Source organism: Pygoscelis adeliae, unplaced genomic scaffold (assembly GCF_000699105.1).
Source record: "Pygoscelis adeliae isolate BGI_AS28 unplaced genomic scaffold, ASM69910v1 Scaffold174, whole genome shotgun sequence".
In the NCBI taxonomy this organism is placed as follows: domain Eukaryota; kingdom Metazoa; phylum Chordata; class Aves; order Sphenisciformes; family Spheniscidae; genus Pygoscelis; species Pygoscelis adeliae.
This window is the reverse complement of record NW_008824676.1, coordinates 2,072,088-2,094,440: the sequence shown is the minus strand read 5'-3', so window position 1 is coordinate 2,094,440 and position 22,353 is coordinate 2,072,088. Positions and strand designations below refer to the sequence as shown.

At 42.3% G+C, this 22,353-nt stretch overlaps 1 protein-coding gene across 1 annotated transcript in view; it reads left to right on the top strand.

Annotated features, from left to right (window-relative positions):
• DCC (DCC netrin 1 receptor) overlaps nt 1-22,353 on the top strand; it is a 579,713-nt gene that overhangs the window by 265,956 nt on the left and 291,404 nt on the right. Inside the window, exon 3 of the mRNA XM_009323064.1 lies at nt 7,531-7,815. Coding sequence (XP_009321339.1) covers nt 7,531-7,815 — 285 coding nt within the window. The remainder of the gene's footprint in view (nt 1-7,530; nt 7,816-22,353) is intronic.

The window sequence follows — 22,353 nt, the reverse complement described above, 5'->3', positions numbered from 1 at the left end:
GATGAAAATCCCCCTACAGCATAAATATGTGGATGGAAAAAAAAAATAGATTGTTTCCATGCGTTATGCTGAGCAAAGCCAGCAAGCGAGCCGCATAAAAGGTGACAAGTAAATTAGATTTTAAAATTCTTGCTGTTTTGATAATCTGAGCTGACATCAGTAACACAGGTTAGGGAGAAGTCTTTTTCAGAAAAATAAGTTCATTTATTTCCGGTGATAGGTAACAGGTATCAAAGGGCAGATCCTGGCTCCATCTTCCTCCAGCTAGCCTTTCTTGGTGGAATTAAATTGCTGCCAAGAATTGATGCTATAATATTTGTAATGGACTCTACACACTGGGAGGGAATTGCTGTGCTGGAGGAGACCTCGATGTGCCCCCGTACTAGAAAAGGGGAAACTTTCTTCCTATGTGGGATGTTCTGAATTGTCTGTTCCTGAGTACGGTTTCTATCTCATCTACAGCGAGTTCAACAGCACTTGTGTGAACGTGTCCACGTGAGGGTAGGGCTGATGGAGGAATAGATGGCTTCTGACCTTCCTCTCCATGTAGTTTAAGAGGAGACACGGTGGCTCTCCTGGCATTTATATGAGGAATCTGATCTAACAGTAAACTATCAGGATTAAAACCTCCTCAAAAGGTGAGGATGCCTGGGGAACTGGGGCACTTCCATGGCTAAGTAGCATCAGGGTTGCAACACAGCTTAAGTGTTTGAACCTAAATTTTCCCCTGAATCCTCTCTTATGTATCTATTTGTATATATACACTATTGCTTTTACAGTCAACTATAAAATCTGTGTCTTGTTTCTTTGATTTTGTTATAAATTGACCCAGTACTGAGATTCCCTCCAGCGCTGTGCTGCTATTTGAGGTCAACTAAATTATCCTCCTCCCAAAAGGGCTGCAGAGAGGGAAGTGCAGGGGCTGCCCCTTTCAGTCTTCACAGTGGATCTCTGAGGGCTGTCTAAAGACGAGAGGACTTCACAGTGAGAATGGCAAGATGCATTTTCTGGTATGATAATTGAATGCTAAATACAAGTTGCAGAAATAATTGTCTCGCCCTTAAATGTGTAGGCTAAAAAAGCTATCACGCTTTGGTTCTCCTGAAATGAGGCCAAATGCTTTGTTTGCCTTGGAGTTTGGGATGAGTCTGGCTGAAAACATCTAAGCTGCTTTCAGCTCCCCTGGCACAAAGCAGGATGAGTCACTCCTCAATCCAAAAGCAATGAGACACATGCTAAGAGGAGAGCAGAAAAGCATGTTAAGTGGATTTTTTTTTTTGACACTTGTTCAATGAATATTAAACATAATAGCGTCTGTTTAAACTCTTCCTTTATTGTTTTATTTTTAGGGTATCTGGTGATGGTGGTCCCTAAGTTTTCTTTGCAGGAAGTAAATTTTCGACCCCTCTTCAGCAGAGCCCATAGGCTGAAAAACTGAGAACTCGGCATGAACCCAACCTTCCTCTCCCTCCTGGGCTGCCCTTGAACCGTATTTCAGTTTGTTTCTGTCTGTGGGTACCCCAAAAGAAACTCCCGCTGAGTTTTATAGGAAAGAAACAAACACTAGTATATTCACAGAAGAGCTTGGGAAAGCCTGGTTCGAACCCCTGCTTACCTGGGTTTCTGCTGTGACCTTGAGCGAGCAAATCACTGTAGCATTTCTAAAAGTGCCTAAAAAGCCCCAGGAACTCTTCTTGGTTAGAAGCTGCCACATTTTATAAGCTAGTGGGATGCCAGTTTCTGTGGCTATGCTGCCTTTCAATATTTTAAACTGTATCTTAGAGACTCAGTTCATCTGCGAAATTGAAACGATATTCTCTTGTTTACATAATACAAATTAAAGACTGATGCACTCAGATTTTTTTTTTGAGACACATATAAATATTACCACATTTTTTATACACACACATATAAAATAATTGAAATAATTGTATATGTAACTATGTAACCAGCTGTACTTCGGTTAATCTGGAGCTATTTTGGACCTGCCTGCCACTGTGCTTCATAAGTAATTACTTGGATCTCATTACACAATTTTAATGCCAAGCCTGTGTTGATCCTTATCTCCTGCAGACAGGGCCATAGGCCAGAGTCATTCTTGTTGAAGTCTGACTTCTTAAATCAAACTTCCAGACTTTAAACTGTGTCTGTTCTCCCTTTGTTTGCAGCTGCTGGATGCTCAGTGGCACAGTCAGCTGCGTTTCGGTATCTCCAGAGGGCTGCGATGGTGGGTTACAACTGTGTTGCTGCAGAAATAACACCTGAGACCTGGGGAAAACAAAAGATAGCAAATTTAGAGTTGTATAAGTTTATTTCTAAGGATGCTGTGTTGCTCTCTTTCTTTGAAATTCTCAGTTACTTTTCAAGATCTTATTTTTCTGATGGACCGGTTTAGGATACAGTTGATAATGTGATGTTGACTATATTGTATTTACCCATAATTTATGTTCTTTCAAACAGCCGTGTTAACTTCTAGTTAATTTTGCTTATGTGCATCTCCACAGTCAGGAGGAATCCAGGCAATCATATGTTCACATCATAAATCACAACCATCAGAGGCCTGCGTATTCCCTGTTTCACGCTGTATTTGTATGTGATGTCATCTACCAGCAGGGACCGTGTCTGTGCATCGCAGTCTGAGTTGCAGTACTTGGTGTTCAAGGGTGAGGTTTGTCAGGATTTAAATATGCTCTGCGTAGTCGGAGTACTGAATGTGGTTTGTGTTTAAAAAAAGAAATAAAAAAGTCATCTTGCCCTGTTTGTAGTGGTCATGAGCTCTTAATTGATTAATCCCATCTGGGTATTAATACAATTAATATGTCGTCACCTAATTAGGGTAATCCCCATGGGTTTCCCATCCAGGTGAAGGCAAGAGGGATTCCTCTCTGCCTGTCTAGAGGAAAGCCCTACTCTCAGCACCGAGTATATAGGAAGCCTTTTGGGAGATGGGCAGTCTGATTTAGGCGTAAAGGACAAATGCTCACATGTTAATGCTGTTTATATATTTTTAGCTTGGGCATGTGAATTTGATGAAAATTGAGGGCTAATAGGAAGAGATCATCCATGGTCTCCTGTATACCAGGCCAATGGCCGAAGCAGAGAGAGGAGCTGGAAATTGCGACTGTAGAGCAAAGTAGCATCTCCTTGCTAAGATTTTGTGTTTCCTCTGGTGTACTTTGAGTATAGTCCCAGCTGGTGGGGGTAAGTATTATTTGAAATATTCAGCTCCTAGCAGGGTGAAGCATTTCCAATATCAGACACAAGTTTGAGGAGCAGTTGAACTTTTCTGCTGTTGAAAATAGGTAATAGTAAATAGGTCTATGTTTACCTGATGTGTCATCTTCTGGCCTCATCTGCTCTTGAAACACCGGGCAGGTTTCCATCCTCAGCTTCTCAGACAGTAAGGCACCTTCCTCTCCTTCACTTCGTAACGAGGTGCCCCTTGTGGCAAATTCGTTTAACTTCCATCCTGGGCTGCATCCAAAGCAGCGTGGCCAGCAGGTCGAGGGAGGGGATTCTGCCCCTCTGCTCTGCTCTGGTGAGACCCCCCCTGGAGCACTGCGTCCAGCTCTGGAGCCCTCAGCATAAGAAAGACACGGACCTGTTGGAGCGGGTCCAGAGAAGGGCCACGAAAATGATCAGGGGGATGGAACACCTCTGCTATGAAGAAAGGCTGGGAGAGTTGGGGTGGTTCAGCCTGGAGAAGAGAAGGCTTTGGGGAGACCTTATTGCAGCCCGTCAGTGCTTAAAAGGGGGCTTAGAAGAAAGATGGGGACAGACTTTTTAGCAGGGCCTGTTGTGACAGGACAAGGGGGAATGGCTTTAAACTAAAAGAGGGGAGATTTAGACTAGATAGAGGGAATAAATGTTTTATGCTGAGGGTGGTGAAACACTGGGACAGGTTGCCCAGAGAGGTGGTGGATGCCCCATCCCTGGAAACATTCCAGGTCAGGCTGGACGGGGCTCTGAGTGACCCGATCTAGTGGAAGATGTCCCTGCTCATGTGTCATCACCCCCCTGCAGGGGGGTTGGACTAGATGGCCTTTAGAGGTCCCTTCCAACCCAAACCATTCTGTGATTCTGTGAATTTCATATATTAAAAAATGCAAAAGCATAAAATACCTTATTAATATTCATTTTCTTGTAATATTAAAATACTTCCCTTATGAGTCCTTCTCATTAGGCTGACAGCCGGTACTAGGAGTGGCTGTCTGGTACCGTACTGCAGGAATTCCCTGGTTGGCAATACTTTACAGAACTATTGCTAAATGCATATTGGTAACTTGATTCCCCCAATTAGTTTCTTCTAAATCAGAAATCTGAGTGTCCAGCTTTTCATCAGTTTTATCTCCTCTGAGATGTATGGCTTCCAGTCCCATAAGATGGGGTTTGCAACAAGAAGGGGAACGGTTGTATTTAGCTCCCATTTCTATGAACGAACCCAAACACCACGTCTGTACTTGAATTATTCGGTGAAGTCTGTAGGTCTTGTTCTGCTGCACATTACCTGGTGCAAATCTTTTCGGAATTGTAAATGGGAGCTAGCAAACAAAAAAGAATATGGAGTAACTAAAGTATAGCACCCTTTTGGACACCAGTCTGTGGAAGAGAGAATTAGACAGCAGTTTCTAAAATATTTACGTTTCCAGATTCACTCACCCATGCTCGCTCTCTTTCCTATTTTCTGAAGCAAGCAGAAAGAAATCACTCTTTTTCATTACCTTGGTTTCTTGCCCTTCAGCTATTATGTGAATTGGAAGTGGGAAAAAAGGTCTTGTCTTGATGTTAAGTAACCTTGCAGACTTTAATTTGAAACAAACAAAGCATTTAAAGCAGTTCTTCTCTGGGGGATTGTACTGAGTGCTACTAAATTGCTGAATATTCAATAGCCAAACATGTTCCAGACCCTGAGGTCTGTCCCCCAAATGATAAGCCTTTTTATTAAGTGAACTTTAATTGCTTAATAATTGGGTCTTCTGTAAGGAAAGATGGGGATCCTGATAGGCTGCCAACCAGACTGCATGGTGAATCGGAGTTGGGTACCGCTTTCAATTAAGTTTCCTAAATGGGTTTGAGTACAATGCAGGGAGGTGCATCTGTGACCCTTTGGCTACGGAGCGAAGCATCACTGAGGATCTGCAGCGTTTCCTTCCAGAGTCTGTCTCGGAAAGTGACTTTCTCAGAATGTATTTGTTGGTCCATTCCCCTGAGCCAGCTCCCGACAACCTAAACATCTGTGTAGCTTCAAAAACTGACTTTAAAGTAAATCGGCGTAAGCCAGGAGAGCTGTAAAGACACAGTGATAGTTTTAAGATCTCGTATTACGGTCCTGCAGAGAGATGAACAAGTTTTGAACATAACCATGGAAAAAAAAGGTGGTTAGCGCCTTTTCACTGGGACACAGCAAAAGGTTTTTTGCAATGTCCCGATTTGTTATGCATAGATCTTATTACATTTTTTTAAGTTTTAAAAGAAAAAGAGTGGGGGCACCTGCAGAAAGGGAGGTGGTGCAGAGACAGGGCAAAGCGTGAGCTGGCTGTGCGCAGGGGCATGGCAGGTACGGTGCTGCCATGGAAAAAGGGTCCCTCTGTGGCAATTGTTTTAGTCCTAGTTTTTACAGTAAATTGTTAAATTTAGCTGTCTTTCCTCCTGGAAAAGTCTGCATTTTTCAACAGCTTCCCATCACTGTTCACACTGCGTTTATCTTCAATTTTTTTTTTTTAATTGAAGTGTTGAATGCTTCTGCTTTTCTAGCTTGCACCAGCTTTGCTGGTGGTGAAAAGCTGTTGCTTGTGCATCTGTGCCAATAGCTCGGCTGGAAAGTAGCATCCTCGCTGTAACGGGAACGTGTGCGAGGGTGCAGCGGGTGGCAGGGCTTGCATGGATGGGGTTGGGAACCGACTGCCTTTTCTTCACTCACTTTGTTCATAGGGATAACTTGTAAACATGGCAATTGGGAAATACTGCTGTCCACACAACAGTAGATTCACGTAGGCTCTTTTTCACGTGTGGAAATGCCATTAGGAAGCTTCCACTGAGCCACTTTCAGTCTTGCTGAAGAATTTCCCTGCTTCAGCTCATGGAACCGCTTCACCCGGGTTGCGAGATCTCATCCTTGCAGATGTTCTGAGAGGTAGGAGCAACGTGTTTGAGGAGGAGAACCGAGACAAGAGGTGGGTGGCCAAAATCACACCAGAAAATAGGTGTTTGAACCAGGAAATCAGCTCGGGGCTCCCACTCAAATGTCTTTTTGGTACGTGATCATTCCCCAGTACGTTGCTTTTGCCGAATGTTTGGGTGGCATTTTAATGTCTGGGAAGTTGGGGTCTTTATTCTTTGCTTCCTCAGCTGCTTAATAGCCTCTACTGGCAGCTCCTTTTTGAAAGCCGTCGCTGTATGCTGGCTGATATAATCTAAAAGGTGCTTGTTTCCTATATAATTTTTAGTTGCCTTTAGTGTCGTCTTTTAAGTTTTTCACTCTGTCAGACACTTGGTGCGTGTTTGCAAACACTTCTGAGTGATCGTATTTACTGGTATGGCTTCAAATAGCCCCTGCAGGCAGGCGAGCGTGCCCGGCCGGGCTGGGGGGACTGGCCAGGACTAGAGCCAGAGCAGGTCCCCCAGGTATGTCCACACCATCTCTAGCACATCCCTGATCCAAGCAGGTGCTTCAGCCTATCTTCTCAATTTGTCCTTCTCATACTTGGCTGGAAAGAGGGCTGGGTTTTTTTTCCCCTTTTTTTTGTTTTCCTTCTTTGCGAGTTTATCCATGTTCTTTGTAAAGCAACGATACTTCCAGGTAATAAAGTCCATGATCTTGACATCATCTTTCACTTGCACTTTGAATCTTGCAGACTGTGTCCTGTTCTTGCCGGGTTTCTCTCCTGTAGCACGTGAAGGACGTGGTCCTCAGGTTTTTGCACGAGTGAGGCTGGGGCAGCTGGAGGTTGTGCAATTAAAGCTCCCAGCTCTGCTCTTCTGCCCTTGTGAGTCAAAAACATTTCATGGAAGAACAGACACGGGCCATTCCTCATTTGCAGTCTTTGATTATGTGACCCAAGTGATTTATTTAGCAGAGGCTTTTTGGAGTATTTTTCCTTTTATTTTGAGGGAAGAGCATAGGGAAGGAGAAATACAGCAAGATGCGACTGTAACATTTCCCTAACCTTACATAGCTTTAGTTGTGTGTTCCTTTGAATGCCACGCTGTTCTGAACAGTTTGTATCGCATGATTGTGTGTCTGTACTTTGTTAAAGCTGTTCCTGAGTGAGTTTGTAACAGGTGCGATTCGTTACTCTTATCTTGATAACACATCTTTTCTTTGCTGTTAATGAGTGTAATGTCCAAAGGAAGGTGTTAGTTATGCTGCCATTATAGCAATCTCCAAGTAGTTTTCAGAATAGCACATAAATTTTTTATTTATTTTTTTTTTTAGTCTGGATTGTTAACAAAATCAAAATCAGCATGGAAACAGCGTGCAACTTCTATTATCAGCAGCTATATAATTGCTTTCTTTGCTTGTGTTTGCAGGACCACTGAGGTTTCTTTCCCAGACAGAATCTGTCACGGCTTTTGCAGGAGACACCGTTCTGCTGAAGTGTGAAGTTGTTGGGGAGCCCATGCCCGTGGTGCACTGGCAGCGAAACCAGGACGACTTGTTCCTGAGCCCGGCCGACACGCGGGTGGCCGTCCTGCCCTCCGGAGCTTTACAGATCAGCAGGATTCAGCATGGGGACAGCGGGATTTACAGATGCCTGGCGAAAAACCCAGCCAGTTCGAGAACTGGAAACGATGCAGAAGTCAGAGTTTTGGCAGGTAAGAACTGGACCCTTCTACACTGCCTTTCTCTCTTGTCTGGTCGCGTCCTTTGGTTCTCGGAAAGAGCAGTCACTCCTCCTGGGGCAGCTAGGCTGATTTATCCCACTTTCTTTCCAGTTACTTCTACAAGCTTCCAAGTTCTTCTTCACATGGAAGAGCCTGGAGACCTTTAGAAGCAGTTGGATGCAAAGGTGAGGAGTTGACACCTTAGGAAAGTATTCATGCTGCCTAACTTCAAGTACCAAATTTAGATATGTATGAAGCTGGTCTCTTTTACACGGTCAATGGAGAGAGGCACTTCCCATCTCACAGTGTTGGTGAGAGCGCTGGAATTATTTTCCCTGAGCACTCTCCGGAAGAGCTCCTCTCACTCCATTAACTGGAAAGGCAATCTGTTGGGACTAGCTGCTGAATTTACCTGCTCCAAGTTAGGTTGCTTGGATACTTCAGTGCCTGATGTGATCTGCCAGGTTGCCCAGACCGCGGTTTGGGCTCTGACACAGTTTAACTGTGACAGGTAATGTTCCTAAATTCATGGTCAAGTGAGCATCTTGCTCTCCCTCTTAATAAACTCATCAGCTAAATAGATGGTTACCACAGCAGTTTACTATCAAGATCTGAGCACCAAAAGAGTGGTTTGAAAAAGGTATTGCTGCAAAATCTCCTTCCCTTCTAGTTCTACATGCTAACGTGTAACCACTAATTAAATGGGACAGGGATGACGTATTTTTAGAAATTATTTTGTGTCTGCATTTTCTAGACTAACGTTGTTGGTTTGCATGATTTCTCACTAAGTGAGGGGTAACTGAGCCGGATTCTCAGACTTCTGAGATGGTCCAAATGCTACAGAAGTCAGGAAGGCCAGGATCAGTCCTAGGGAAGTGTCCATATACTAACAACGTGTGAAACTCGAGTTCATCCTCACTTCTAAGAGTGGTTTGTAGTAGCTCTGGGATTTATTGCAGTGAAATTTGGGGGATTACAGTTTCTTCTGTGTTTGTGATTTGACACCAAAAGAAACAAACCAACCACCCACCCACCCCCCCCCCCCCCAAAACCTAGGATTACAAACCAAAGCCCGTGTCCTCACTTTCTGCTACAGTCATAGGTATCGATCCTTTTTGGAGCTGCAAAGCCAAATAACGGCCAGAACAGCTGGCAACAGGGGATGACCACATCACCTAGAGTTACCTGCTGGTTTTTCCCTGTCTTTTGGTGACCAGAGTTTGTGCCCGATCTCTGTAGCGTGGACCTGTTCCCCGTTTGTTGGTTTATCTAACGGGCTGCCCCAGGGTGGCTGTTCTTGGGGCTTCCGGGCTCACTGTGAGCCGTAGAGCCCTGTGCTGTTCCTTATGCATCGGGCAGCACTGAGGCATTCTTTTCCTCCACGGTTATTAATGGCAGTTTGAGATCCACGGGGAAAAATTTTGTTTTCAGATGTCTCGATTAAATTAAGAAAGTTCATAAAACTTCATTTTAGACAGACCTGGAAGACTTCTCTCGGCCTCCTCAGAGCATTGTTAGTTTGCCATGCATCTACATTTCTGATTATTTGTGGATGGATTGATGTTTGTTCCTTTTCCCAGTTTCGGTCATTAACATCCTGGCTAAATGGCCTCTCTCAGGCTGTCTACAGGAGAGAAGGGAGTTAATTTATGTCTTCCTGGCATGTTAAAATTTTATACCAGGGAAACACTGGAGCAAATAATGAGGAAAATACAGAACAAGGGACTAGTGGAGTCCGTCAGACTTTGGCTTAGGGCAAGCAGCACAAGGTCTCATTTCAGGATAATTTGAGCAGACAGCAGCTCTTACAGGAAATGAGTGGTGCTCCTGAAACAAAAATTCAGATCTTAAGCCTATTGGGAATTTTGTTCTCATGTGCACGCTTTGATGGTTCAGAGCTATCTGATACTTTGCTGGTAATTCTGCTTCTCCTGTTTTCGCTTGTTGGTAGAAATCTGTCTTCGGTTGCAGCTCTCCTCTTCCATAATTAGTGAAGGCAGAATACTCTGGTTGGCCTTTTTCCCCTGGTTAGCGGAGAGGAAAAAAAAGAAAAGCCTTAAATCTTATTCAAAGGAATAGGCAACAAAACAACAAAAAAAGTGTAGGTAGTATATCATAATTCTGTATTTTTAAAATGCTGCTTCTTCCCTAGATAGTGGTTGCGGCTTGTTTGAACCCGCAGCATATGTGTCAGGATTTGTGGCGAAATGGACCGCAATCCTGGCAAATAATTTCTCATCTTCTCTACAGCTTCCAAACAGAATGCAAGAAAAAAGAACGAGGGATAAACGTCTTCGGTCATTTAGTTTCTTTAGTCGAAGTGCCTGTGGCTTAAATATTTGATTCGACATTATGGTGGGTCTGGAGATATCTGTATCTTCTCGTGATAGAAAAATTAATCATCCGACATGATAGCAGTTAGAAAAACAAAATATTTGGATGAAGAAATTACTGATTGCCTGGACAAAAAAGTAAATTTCACCCTACCAGACCCAAACCTGTAGTTTAACTCACCATGTAAACGAAGGAAGAGTTGAGCCTTCAACCCCCATTACCAAAGAGAAGTGGTTTGTAGGTGTACGAATGTGTCTAGCGGGGGGGCAAAGCACTGAGCAGGAAGTTTTTACGTTGATAACTAAAAGACACTTTACAAGTGACCATTTGCAAGCGTGTTTCCGCTGTGCAGTTTGATTCTGCCTGGGGAAGCTCTGGAAGGGGCTGATTCTCCCCCCAGCACACCAATAAACACATTTTTACAAAAAGCTTCGGCCTCGCTAAATCCTCCGTGTGCCTGTAGAAGCACGCAGGCCATGTGAGAAGAGATTTTGAAGAACTTGTATAAAAAAGCCCAACAAACCTAAGCAAAACTCTTGAGGGGTTTTTAATGTGTCAGGTTTTATCTATTGCTCTTAATTTTAAGAGCAGCTATTGCAGCTTTTTGCAGAAAGCTCATTTCAAATGCACGTTTTTTCACCTTTCTAATTGAAGTGCTCTTCTTTTCTCTGGGGTCCAGAAACTTAATCCCAGGTGAAAAGTTTTGGCAAATACTGAAAACATGAGGCAATACATATTCAGATAACTACATGCACTCACCTAATTAATTTAGAGGGAATAATGTTACTGTAAAAAAAAAAAAAGGGGGGGGCGGGGGGAGATCTTATACAAACCAGTACTAAGGAATTAATTCTTAGCTGAATTCATTGCTTCTGTGAATTAATGAGTAAGTTTCTTTGGGAGGTCTGTACACTTCAGAAATACAGATGATATTTTAAAAGCAAAAGTTGAGTAGTTTGCCTGAAAGCTATTAATTCTCTATTTATAAATAATAATCCTGCATTTATCGTTAGCCGTTCAAGTAATCTGCTGCTGTAGTATTGTCTGTTATGGAGATTTCCTTCTCTCTCTCTCTGAGCTTGTCTGCTGAGCTGCAGTGCAAGATAAGGTAACAATATCATGTAATTCCTTCCTATTTAATGCGAATAGAGTTTGGTTGCTGCTGTGTGATTCAGCTCCTTCCCCGCGGTTGCGCTTCCGAGGAGAGAAGGATAACAGCAGCAGAAAGGACCGCATTGAAATGGATCCCACGAGAAGGAATTAGGAAGAAGAGGTTGACGGTCACGTTTAAGTAACTGCCCACAACGGAAGCTGCCTCGGGAGCTCAGGCTTGCTCTGATGCTTAAGTGACTCCACTTTTTCGAAGAGCAGCAATTGCAATGTTAGACTTACTTAAGTGCAGCGTAACATTGTGGTACTGACAGAGTTTTGCAGTTACCGCTGTCTTAGCTTGATTTTGAATAGTCATGCAAGTACAGGAAGCACCTTATCTGAGGACATCCCGTTTGGTAAATGTCTGTATGGGAAGTGAAAGGGGTGGAATATACTGAATTATGTTGTTTGATATGAGTTTGCTGTTTAATATGAGTTTTATAGTTAAACTTAGTCTTTAGGAAGGTCTGGCTAAGCTCAAGCACACAATCTCTTTGAAGCTCAGCCATCAGTTCCTCATGCAACACGCTGAGCTTGCATCAGGTGCAAAGATAACTTAAAGATTTCTTCTCATCTTTTATACCCTGGGAGGATCCTTGTGTTGATGGACGTTCCCTAACAGCCAGTGATTGTCCAAGTTGGGTCTTTACCTTATTCTTAACCTCAACAGCTAGTGCTTAACAGTGTTTATTCTTAGGTGAAAACAGATTTCCAACAGATGTGGCCCACTTAAAATACATACTGAACTTGTGAATTTGTTTGTTTGTTTGTTTTTTAAATCTAACCAGCTTCGCGTTTACGTTCTCCAGTGCCTATTTCCTGCAGGGGTGCCTTGCCCTAATTCTGATTAGTACATATAAAAACCAACCAACCGACAGCAAAAAAACCCAAACAAAAACCCCAGCAAAAAAAAAAGTGTTATTTATAGATGCAGAAATTGCAGGGGTGATGCACGAGACTAGAGTCAGGTTCCCTTCACAGATGGATCCGGATTATGGCAGAAGCTGAACTCGCTGGCACCGCGTGTATTTTGATGCTCGTTTACCAGCAAGGTGATGCATGCAAGCGTGCTGCGCCTCTCTTTGGAGCTAAGGATGCTTTGGAAGGGATTTCTGTTACCAGAAATCTGAATACCAACTGAATATGAGCTTCCAGTTTGAGGCAGTAGCTGAAGGAGCGAATATTGATAAATTAATAGTAGTTCAGAAAAGAACTATTGTGTTTACTGTACGTAGCCTGCCTTTTGGTAAACGCATGGGAAATTTTGTACTTTATCCAGGACGTCTTTATAGACTTGCTGGTAGTGTGCTCTGTAAGCACTTACTTGGGGGAAGAGGCTCTTCAATCGGCAATCTTTTATGAACTAGGTGAAAAACTAATGACTGGAAACCTGAAGCTATATTCTTGCAAGTAGAAAAAAGTTAAACACTTAAAACCAATAATAGCCATTGGAACTGTTTGTTTTTGTACTGAATTTTCCATCAATTGCATTTAAATCAAGGTTGGATTTTTAGTCGCTGCTCCTCCTGCCTTTCAAACCGAGCAACAAATGGGTCAAAAGCCGCCTTCTGAGCAGCGCACCCGGCGTAGGCATCACTTGTGCTGCTAAATTGATATAATTTCTATTAAAGGTTTCATTTTTACCTCATTAGGAGAGAACCATTTGCATGGGGTATGCCCTGTCACAGAACGTGCTGTGTTACTTAGCAATAGTGTAATTACTCTGATTTTTTTTAATTATTAGTAGAATTTGGATGGATTGGGGGAAAAATGTTTTCTTGTTTGGTAAATATATCCTCCTAAGGTGTCTTCTGTTGAAGTCACGTTTGAAAACAAGGCAGCGGTGTGAGAGTATTCGCACACGCACGCGTGCTGTCGTCTTTCCACGTGTATTCTTACAAGGTAAATTCCTAGTTACAAAAGATCCGTGTAATGACTTCCAGTACCTGGGCTATCCCTACTTCCAGCTGCCCAAAGGAATAGCATTGCTGGGGTCACTTTATAAGCTAGCTATCTTTTGACCTTTAACAAAAAAAAGGTTAAATTTAAAATACTTATTAACAGGCTCTTTTGCCTCTCTCCCCTAAGATAAGTCGTCTTAGTGCTTAAGTAATCTCTTACATAATACATATAAATACCGGTTTCCCGTGTTACAGCAGCTTGCCTGGCTGGAAATAAAAAAGAGCAGGCAGGCAGAGAGGTGTGCGCAGGCAGGCAGAGAGGTGTGCGCAGGCAGGCAGTGCGTCCCCTTAGCACGGAGCTGATCTCAAGACCAGTGCAGTCACAAGAGCAATGACTAATATCTGCTACAGCGCTGTTTGCTCAACCGCTCCCGGGCTAGTTGCCAGACTGGTGTTTTTATTTACGAAACATGCATAGAGGTTTCGGTGACTGCTCTAAATGGGATCGGTTTTAGTACTTAATGTTTGAAGCGCAGATTGAGTTCAGAACAAGGGCCTTAAGAATATCATGTAACTTATTTCTGAATGTGTTTGAAAGCGTTAGTTGTTACGGGAAGGTTCCTGGTTTACGATTAACCTTATGAAATTGAGCTAGCTTTGAGGTTGCCGATATTGTCAACTGGTGGACCATAGGCTGGCTTGCAAGTTTGGGTGTACAGAGAAGACAAGGTAGTTTGCTTTAAATTTATCACTGATTCTGCTCTCAACATGCAGTCCACAAAGCATCCCGAACAAAAGGGAATTCTGTGGCGTTGGAACAGTCTTTGCATTTGCTTTGAGATTTGTTTTATACTAAATAGTGGCGTTAGAGCTTTAATATGGACTATTTCATACTAATAATAATTATAACCAGTAACAACATACTAATAGACTAGTCGTGACTATTAATGACTCATGACTATTATAGATCTTAAACATCAGAGATGATGGATGCAACCTTCAGTTGCATCCAGGTTTGGCATTTTATGAACTTGTAGGTTTTGGTTTGGTTTTCTGGGGGCTTTTGTTTGTTTTGTTTTGGTTTATTTTATTTAATTGTATGAAACACATTGCTTTCTTCTCTGCCATTAGCCCGCTTTGCTAGCAAGACATACGCAACTTTCTCATCGCCACTACGTGTTGTGAAGTTGTCTCTCAAACCAGGGGAGAACGCCCACGTGCAGGAGTCAAGTTAGCAGGCAGAGAGAACTTCAGTGGAATGAACCCAATGGCTACTGGGGAATTGCAAGTATATTTTATATATACACAATACAATGTTACTATAACACACTGAAAGGAAAGGCAGTCTTATTTGAAACCCTCGGCAGTCTGGTTACAAAGAAATTAGAAAAATCTAAAAATTGGAGCAAGTAATCTGATAGTAGGAGCTATGAATTAAAAAACAATTTGTGGAGAGTCAAAGGAATCGGAGACATGGAAGATAGCGAGAATTAGTAAAGTTCAGGGTACAAATGTTTTTCACATATAACTGAAACAATATTACTATGAATGGGTGAAAGTGGTAGAACTTGTTTCAATATTTACAAGGCAGAAAAGTAAACAAAAAAACCCCCAACCTAATTTTTGAAGAGAGATGTGCTTGTACGTATGACATTGATTATTTAAAGATATTTTTATATTTTAAAAAAATGAGTGTTATCGTGACATGAGTGGCTTAAAAAGCTTGTCCAAACCCAGATGTTTTCAGGTCATTATATCCAAATAAAAATGTAGCTCCTGGAGGAGCTGAGAAATTTTCAGGACTATTATTTCTTGACCGTAAATTTTGAATAGGGAAGATTCCAGTGGTCTGGATCAAAGCAACCCTTGAGTACCTGATGGCCTGTCAGGCTGGCATCTTTGAGACACAAAATAATAGGATGGCCCCTGTAATTAAAACCAATTGATATCAGTGTATGAAAACAGATGTCAACGTAATTTTTGGTGATGATTTGTATCGTTATAGTAGATTTCTGGGAGGATTTCTTGCCTAAGACGATAGAGAAATTGAAAATCAATATGGCATCTATATGCTAGATCAGATTCATAGCCATCAAGTCTCCAAGTAGAAATGGTTACTGAGCAGATATGTTTTTTTTTTTTCTTAGTTGGAGTCCTCACTATGAGCCAGGGATGTAATCTCGATCCTATACTCTCTAATATACCATATAACAATAAAACTGCGATTGAAGGTGTATGCTTGTATCACAGAGGTGGCAAATACTGAAGAATGTGGATCACTAGACAGAACTTTATAAATGGGGCAGAATTAGAAAAAAAGAAAGGAATATTTTAATGTGATTGGTCCTGTTGGCCATATCATAAGAGAGCCTAGGGGCTGGAGCAGGCCCTATCCTATGACAAAAATCTTGGAGGTTCATCTTGAGTAATCAGCAGAACGAGGGTGGAACAGTGCTGTGAGAGTGGCTAATGAGATCCTGGTAAGGATAATGCCGGTGACGGCTGGGTCGTGGTACACGAGATGCGCGACTTCCATGCTGAGGTCAGTGTGATGTGGTGGGTCTGACCGGCAACCACGTTTTCAGAAACGTCGCAGGAGGTTTGGAGGAGGCTTAGAGAATGGCCATAAAAATGACTTAAAAGATTGTCCCACTTACAAGCTACGAATTGGTTTGGGGCTGCTACTTGTTTCTGAAAGTTAACTTAAGCTAGTCTTTGATTATTTTTTTAAAATTATTTTTATTTTTTCAACTCAAAACAGACTAGGACTGGGAGTAAAATCTCTTTCCTCTCCAGTTATATTCATAGGGCCGCATCGAAAATCTTGTATTAGGTTCTTCTTTGGATTCAGTTACTACCTGGATCAAACCACTGCTCTTTAATCGCTTGTGTCTTTGCATCTCAAGGATGATGTAGGTCTAAAATAATGTCTGCCAAAGCTCCGCTGCTCAGCTGAAACTAACAGTGTAAATGTGTTGCTACTTTCTTGCCTCAGCTCTGTTCTCCATTTTCCAGATAGAAGATAACGTAGTTGTAGAGCAGTTCCTCATTCTGTTTCAATTTTGCATCCAAAACTTTAATGGCTAGAGAAAAAGCTTCCTCCTTTTGTCTTGTAAATACAAACCAGCAAAATGTCCCTTCTCTACCCCTGCAGTAATAAATTTTGTGTTCTTCTTTTACCTAAGGATCTCAAAGAACATCCCAAAGGGCTGTAAATATTTTTGTCTTCATTATGGACGAGGAAACCGAGTGTCTCGCAAGAAATCATCATTAAAGCTAGAAATAGGACCCCTGATGTATAGTCTCATGTTGCAGCAGAACTTGGCACAGTTTTCCTTGCACTTTAGTTAACGTATTTTGAAGTTACTACAGTAAGAAGAACGTCTTAACGCCCTGATTCATGTCGGTGCTAATGTTACAATCTTTGTGTGTCCTTATTACTTACATGCTCCTGGTCATGTCACATCCCAGAGCTCTGCTGAGCCAGGCTTGCGGTTTTTTTGGGAGGGGAGGGCAGAAGGGCTGAAGCAGAAAAATGCTGGTGAGGGGGTTGGGAGGTGGAGGCAAAAAAGCAAAATCCCGAAGTAGTAACTGCATTCTGGTTATACGTTTTAATGCATTCTGTATATTGAGAGATCGATATCATTCTAATGACAGATTTCTCGAACGCTGTTCACACATGACCCTTGCTTTCTCATTGGGATTAAGTGTTCGGCCTCTAGGCACGATGGTGAGAATCAGGTTGGGGAATTTTACTGGCCTTTCTTCAGTGACAGCAGAGAGCAAAATTGGGTTTTGTTTGGTATAAATCTTTATATCTTCTAATCGAATTTAGAAATGTGACTATGAACGCTTAGAGATATTCCGTCACATCAGTGTCACATTAAAGGCATCTCAGTTCTGCAATTTGCAATATAAAAACTGCTGCAATAAAAAAATAAAATTGTACCAGCAAAGTACAATATTATCCAAATATGTTCAGAAAATTGTTCATGGGTACGATATGATGGGAGTCTTTTGTCAATTGAAGAACGCTTACAAATGCAGTGTAGCACAAAGTAGCTTAGCACAATGAGATGCCATCCAACAGGATGCAACACATTTTTATGAAAGCGTTTCCTTTTTTCCAGTATATAATGTAGCTAAAATACTGCAGTAACATTTTTCTCCTCGAGTGCTGAAGAGCTGTATCTGTACGGCTGAATCCAAGTGAACTCCTTGCAACTTCATTTTCCTTGGAAGACAGAAATAAATTGCATCGCCTCAAGTTCCACTCGCTTAAGGCCAATTTGGTATGAGAGTTAAGTACGTCCTCAACTCTTATCAATGCATATTGACACAAATCTCAGGGTTTGCTGAGAGAATGATCGGTGATTGACTATAAAGCATGCTGGTAAAATGTGACAGAAGCTATGCCTTTAACATAAGAACGAGGAAAAAAAATAATTCAGGACCTTTCCCTGCTGCAGAATACATATATGTCCTTAGTTACATCACAGACTATCTCGATTACCCCATTAGCCATCTATAAAAAGGAGATGAAAAGACTTATCCTAATAAGGCTTTGTGAAGGTATATATTTTTTTGCAAATAGTGTGGTATTCTCAGATACTGGTGTAATGGGGACTACTGAAATCACATACGGGTTCGCAAATCCTACTTGTGGTTTTGAATTTCAACTGTGTCATTGATTTAACAAGCATGGAAAATATGCGTATAGCTGTACCACACATCGTGTGCTCAAGAAAAATGCTCAATATGAAATGAGAGGTTTTGCTTTGTTTGGGGAGAATAAGTTCTTACAGCTCACCGCTTTATAATTGGCTTTAGGTATATCTCTTCATTCTTAAACATTAATATATAAAATAAAGTCAACAAATGCCAGCAACGTCATGGGTGCTCTGCGGGCTGGGAAGTCAGCGTAGCCCGTGCTTCCAGCCCAGGCGCTGGTCCAGCGTCAGGCTCCGAGCGTGTGCGTCGTGAGCACGGGCAGAGATGGGGGTCTGTGGCCCCTCGGGGGGGGAGCAGCTTGCTCCGCGTGGTCCCAGTCAAGCGGTTTGCTTGAAAAGCTCATGCTGAAAAAGACCAAGAGGTGTCCTGTCGCGTCCCCGTGGATGGGGGCATCGCAGCTGTGAGCTCAGGCCACGAATGACGTGTTGGGGCATGACAGATTACATCATGGCTGAAACGAAGTCAATGCCTCCAATGGGGCCAGGGCTTCATGCATAGGGTTTCTCATCTGCTAAAGCTAGTCCATAGCTGCTTGATTATGTGGGCTTGATTATGGTGTTACAAGTACCTTGTCAGGGAGAATACAGAGTGCTCTTTAATCAAGTGGAGAAGGGCGTAACGAGGCCTTGGATATCTTTATAATCAAGACCGGGTGCCTTCCTGAGGAACGCGCTTCATTCAAACATGCTTTTGAGCTCAGGATGGGTGTGATTCTGTGGCCTGTCTTATACAAGAAAGACGATTTAATGGCCCTTTAGTCTTCAAATCTCCTCACTCGTTTTTCCTTCCTCTCGAATGTAAAAATCTAATTTGATGGTCTGATCTTTTTTATTTCTCAGCTGGAAATAACTGGTTGCACTTGGTGCACCTGTGAGGAGTTTTAGCAGACAAGTCTGAACCGGGTACTGAAATTATGCGCTGATGTGTACCGCTTCCTTAAGCCCACAAAAAGGCCTGATTTCCTCACAGGGTCTGTTGTGTCACTGCGCTTTTTTGTAGAGTTTACTCAGAATATGTTAAGTGATTTTTTTTTTAATTATTTGTTTTATTTTTTTCCCCTGCCACCCATAAGTGGGTGGAGACTGCACCACCTTCAGTGTCACACTCTACTGCAGAGTTTGCAGCCTGTGGTCCCACAGACTGTTTTGGTCAATGAATTCTTTTAACATCCAGCACCATCCCCTTGTTCGAGTTGGATCTCGGCTCTGAGGGGAAATTGTGGATGTCCACTTTAAGGAAGGGGGTGCCTTTGGAGACTCCTTGGTTCCTTGTAAGGTTATAGTTAAGTAATTGTAGCTTCAGATAACGCTGCCTTTCATGTCCTAGTTACTGAGCTCTGGTTTTAGACCACCTCTGGTTTTTTGGAAGGTGGTACAAAGCCAGAGGTTGTGATATGCCAACTTTAATAGTCTTCCTTACTAAGTACTCATGGGAAACTAGCATTTTGTCTCATGAAAGCTGTGGTTTTGCTTCTTCATGCTAAAACAAAATGTGTTAGTTACTCCATCCAGACCCCTCTGGTAGTAAATCTGACGCTAGCCTTTACCACGCGGCCAAAAGGACCGGCTGACTTCTATGGGCTGTGTTCAGCGCAGTCGATGCTGAGTGGTGCTGGAGGGCACAGCTGCCCTCCTGGGAGGTTCAGCCCCTGCTGGGGACTTGCCTGAATAATGTGCAAGTTCTGATCTTCGTGTGTTTGAAACCACAACTCTCTCCCTCCTATTATTTTCTGGAAAAGATGAGTTATTTTCTTCTTTTTTCCTTCCTGTAACAGATATTTTCTTCAACTCTGTGTGGCTTTAAGCTGCTAACTTTGGCTGCACCCTGCACTCTTTATTCAACTGGAAATCAAGCAGCAAAACGTTGCTTCACAACTGACACGTTTGGTTTCCATCTGCTTTTGAGCTGCATTTCCAGATGAAAGAGGGACATAGCTGAAAAGGTGGCATCTTCTCTAGCGGCGATGTCATTAGGGAGTTCAAATACAAGCTTAGGCTTCTGTTTGTGAGTCTTGAGTGGAGCAAGAGATGGAAATGATGAAGAGCGGGTGATAGCAGTGCCATGGCAGAGCGTGGGACCCCGTCCCTCCTCCAGGCAATGGGGCATTTCTCTGCAGAGCAGGTGAGCAGCAGCCAGCCCGAGGCACTGCCACGCTACAGGCACGAATGGCTGCTGGAGGCGAAAGGAGCTGTCCTAAACGAGAATGAGTGTTGGAAAAGGGAGCTAAGCGAGCGGCAGGACGATTATTAAATGTAAGCTTTAGCGGGGATAAAAGCAGAGGTGTTACAGGGATGTGTAGTAGTGGTATTTTCTCATGCTGAAATGATGCGACACTACCCATTAAATAAAAAACCTAATCTGAAATGCATTTTAGACTAAAGCCCTTTTGATGATTTTAGGTTAATTAAAGGATCCCGAAATAATTAAAAATACTTACCTAGCTTTGAGTCCATCCTCTGTTATCTGCCATTATTGTCTAAACATTTGAGTCCCAGTTTGGTGTTGGACAGTGACTTTCCTCTTCCAGTGTTTGGCAGTTTCTCACGCTGGTACCCTCTTAGTTTAACCTTGGGCTTGGTGCTTGGTCTAGCCATCTGCCTGCATACCTTAACGCTAACAGTTTTGCGTTCACTGGGATGGTCATTCAATTATGTCCCTCAAGAACATCCAAAATTTTGCCAGGCAAATTACAGGAGAGAGGAAAAATCCCAAATAAAATACTGTTGTTTTTCACTTTTCTTGAAGTATGGTGTGGCTTTAATCTATGCTAGTTATTAACTGATCTTCAGACTGTTGACAGAGTTATAATGAAAACACTATTTTCATTGGAGGAGTTAAGACAGTAGTGATGTCTCATTAACATTGTTTCTAGTCTCCAATACAACAAAAATGTATTTCGTGTCACTGTAAAATATGAATGTGCTATCCTGCTTTATCCAAGTACGGAACAGAAATACGTATTGAGCTACTTCTGTGTGTTTTAGGATTTTGCAACTTTATCTGATATCCAGCCTATACCAGCTCTGGAATTCCATTTATTGCGGATATATTTGAAGAACTTTTTCAGCCAAATGTATTCTACTAAAGCCTTTGGTTTCAATAATCAATCGTCTGCTTTTTCTAACTTCAAATTTGATCTTCATTGATGTCATTTTCTCTATATTCTTATTGCTGTGCTTCTTACTGCTGCTCACGTATTCTGTCCTAACTAGGATCATTATTTTAATCAAAGACGACCTCTTTGCGTTTTCAGAACTAAGTACTTTTGAAGGGAAGGAGACACTCCTGTATTAAGGTCTGGATAGTATTTACAGATTTTGTTTGCTTTCTGCTTTTGGACATCTGTTTTCATCTTTGGACAACCGACTTTAAAAAGAATAAAACAACAAACTAAAAAAAAAACCCAAACAAAAAAGCTTTGGTTTTATGCAATTAAATACATGGTAGCTAACTAGCAGATGGTAAGGTAATATGTGTATTTGCGGTTATCGCGAGAGATGCTATGCGATTCACAGGCCAAAGGCGTTGCTGTGATGAGCTAAGATGTCTTCACAGGCTGAAGCTGTTGAGTTGTGTGTGGTAACTTCTGCATCAGTTGCGCTTACTGATGGCTGGAAATTGCGTGTCCATCTGGTTACAGTAAGAAATTGAAATATGCTGTTGTAAATCCGTAACAAATGCGTGCAGCTAGTTACGGTTTCTTTCTACTTGTATGGGAGAACCAGCTAATTACTTGGAGATGATCCTGGAAGATCTTGTAGTTGTTAACTTGGTGGGAATATTCACTTATATTGTGTAATTTTTATGTTTGTGTCAGGAAACAAGGAGTAATGTTTAATGGCTGTAGTCCAACACATTTGTTTCAACATCTGTGATAAGAAAATGAAGTAATTTTTGAGAGAAAGAACAGATTCATTAAACAGCAAACAAACCCAACTGATTTCCTTGGTGTATGGTTCTGGTTGCTGGTACTTCGGGCACAATGGGTGGGGTTTGGGTCTAGCTTGTCACCTGAATGTGGGTTGTCCCCTGGTCAGTGGTGATCCACCCATGGCAGTCAGAGGCACCATGGAGGGATTTAGCTCATCTTAAAGCTCGGCTCGCTTGCCCGCAGGTAGGTGTCTAGGGCTGTCAGACAGCCTCCGACATGCGGGCGTCCGTGTGGGCGCCTCCGGTCAGGTGAAGGAGAATTTGGGGCGCTAATCTCTCTACATATTCCTTCTCAATTCAGATTTTTCAAGTTATTTCATTCTTCATTTTCTGTGTTTTCCTGACTTGAAGCTTTCCTTGTCTTCTCTCACCTGCTGTATTTATGAACTTCCCTCTTGCAACTCCAAAACAGCGTCGTTAATCCAGCACCGCTCTTAAGCTTATGTATATCTCTGTCTTTTCTTGCCATGACTCTGCCTTT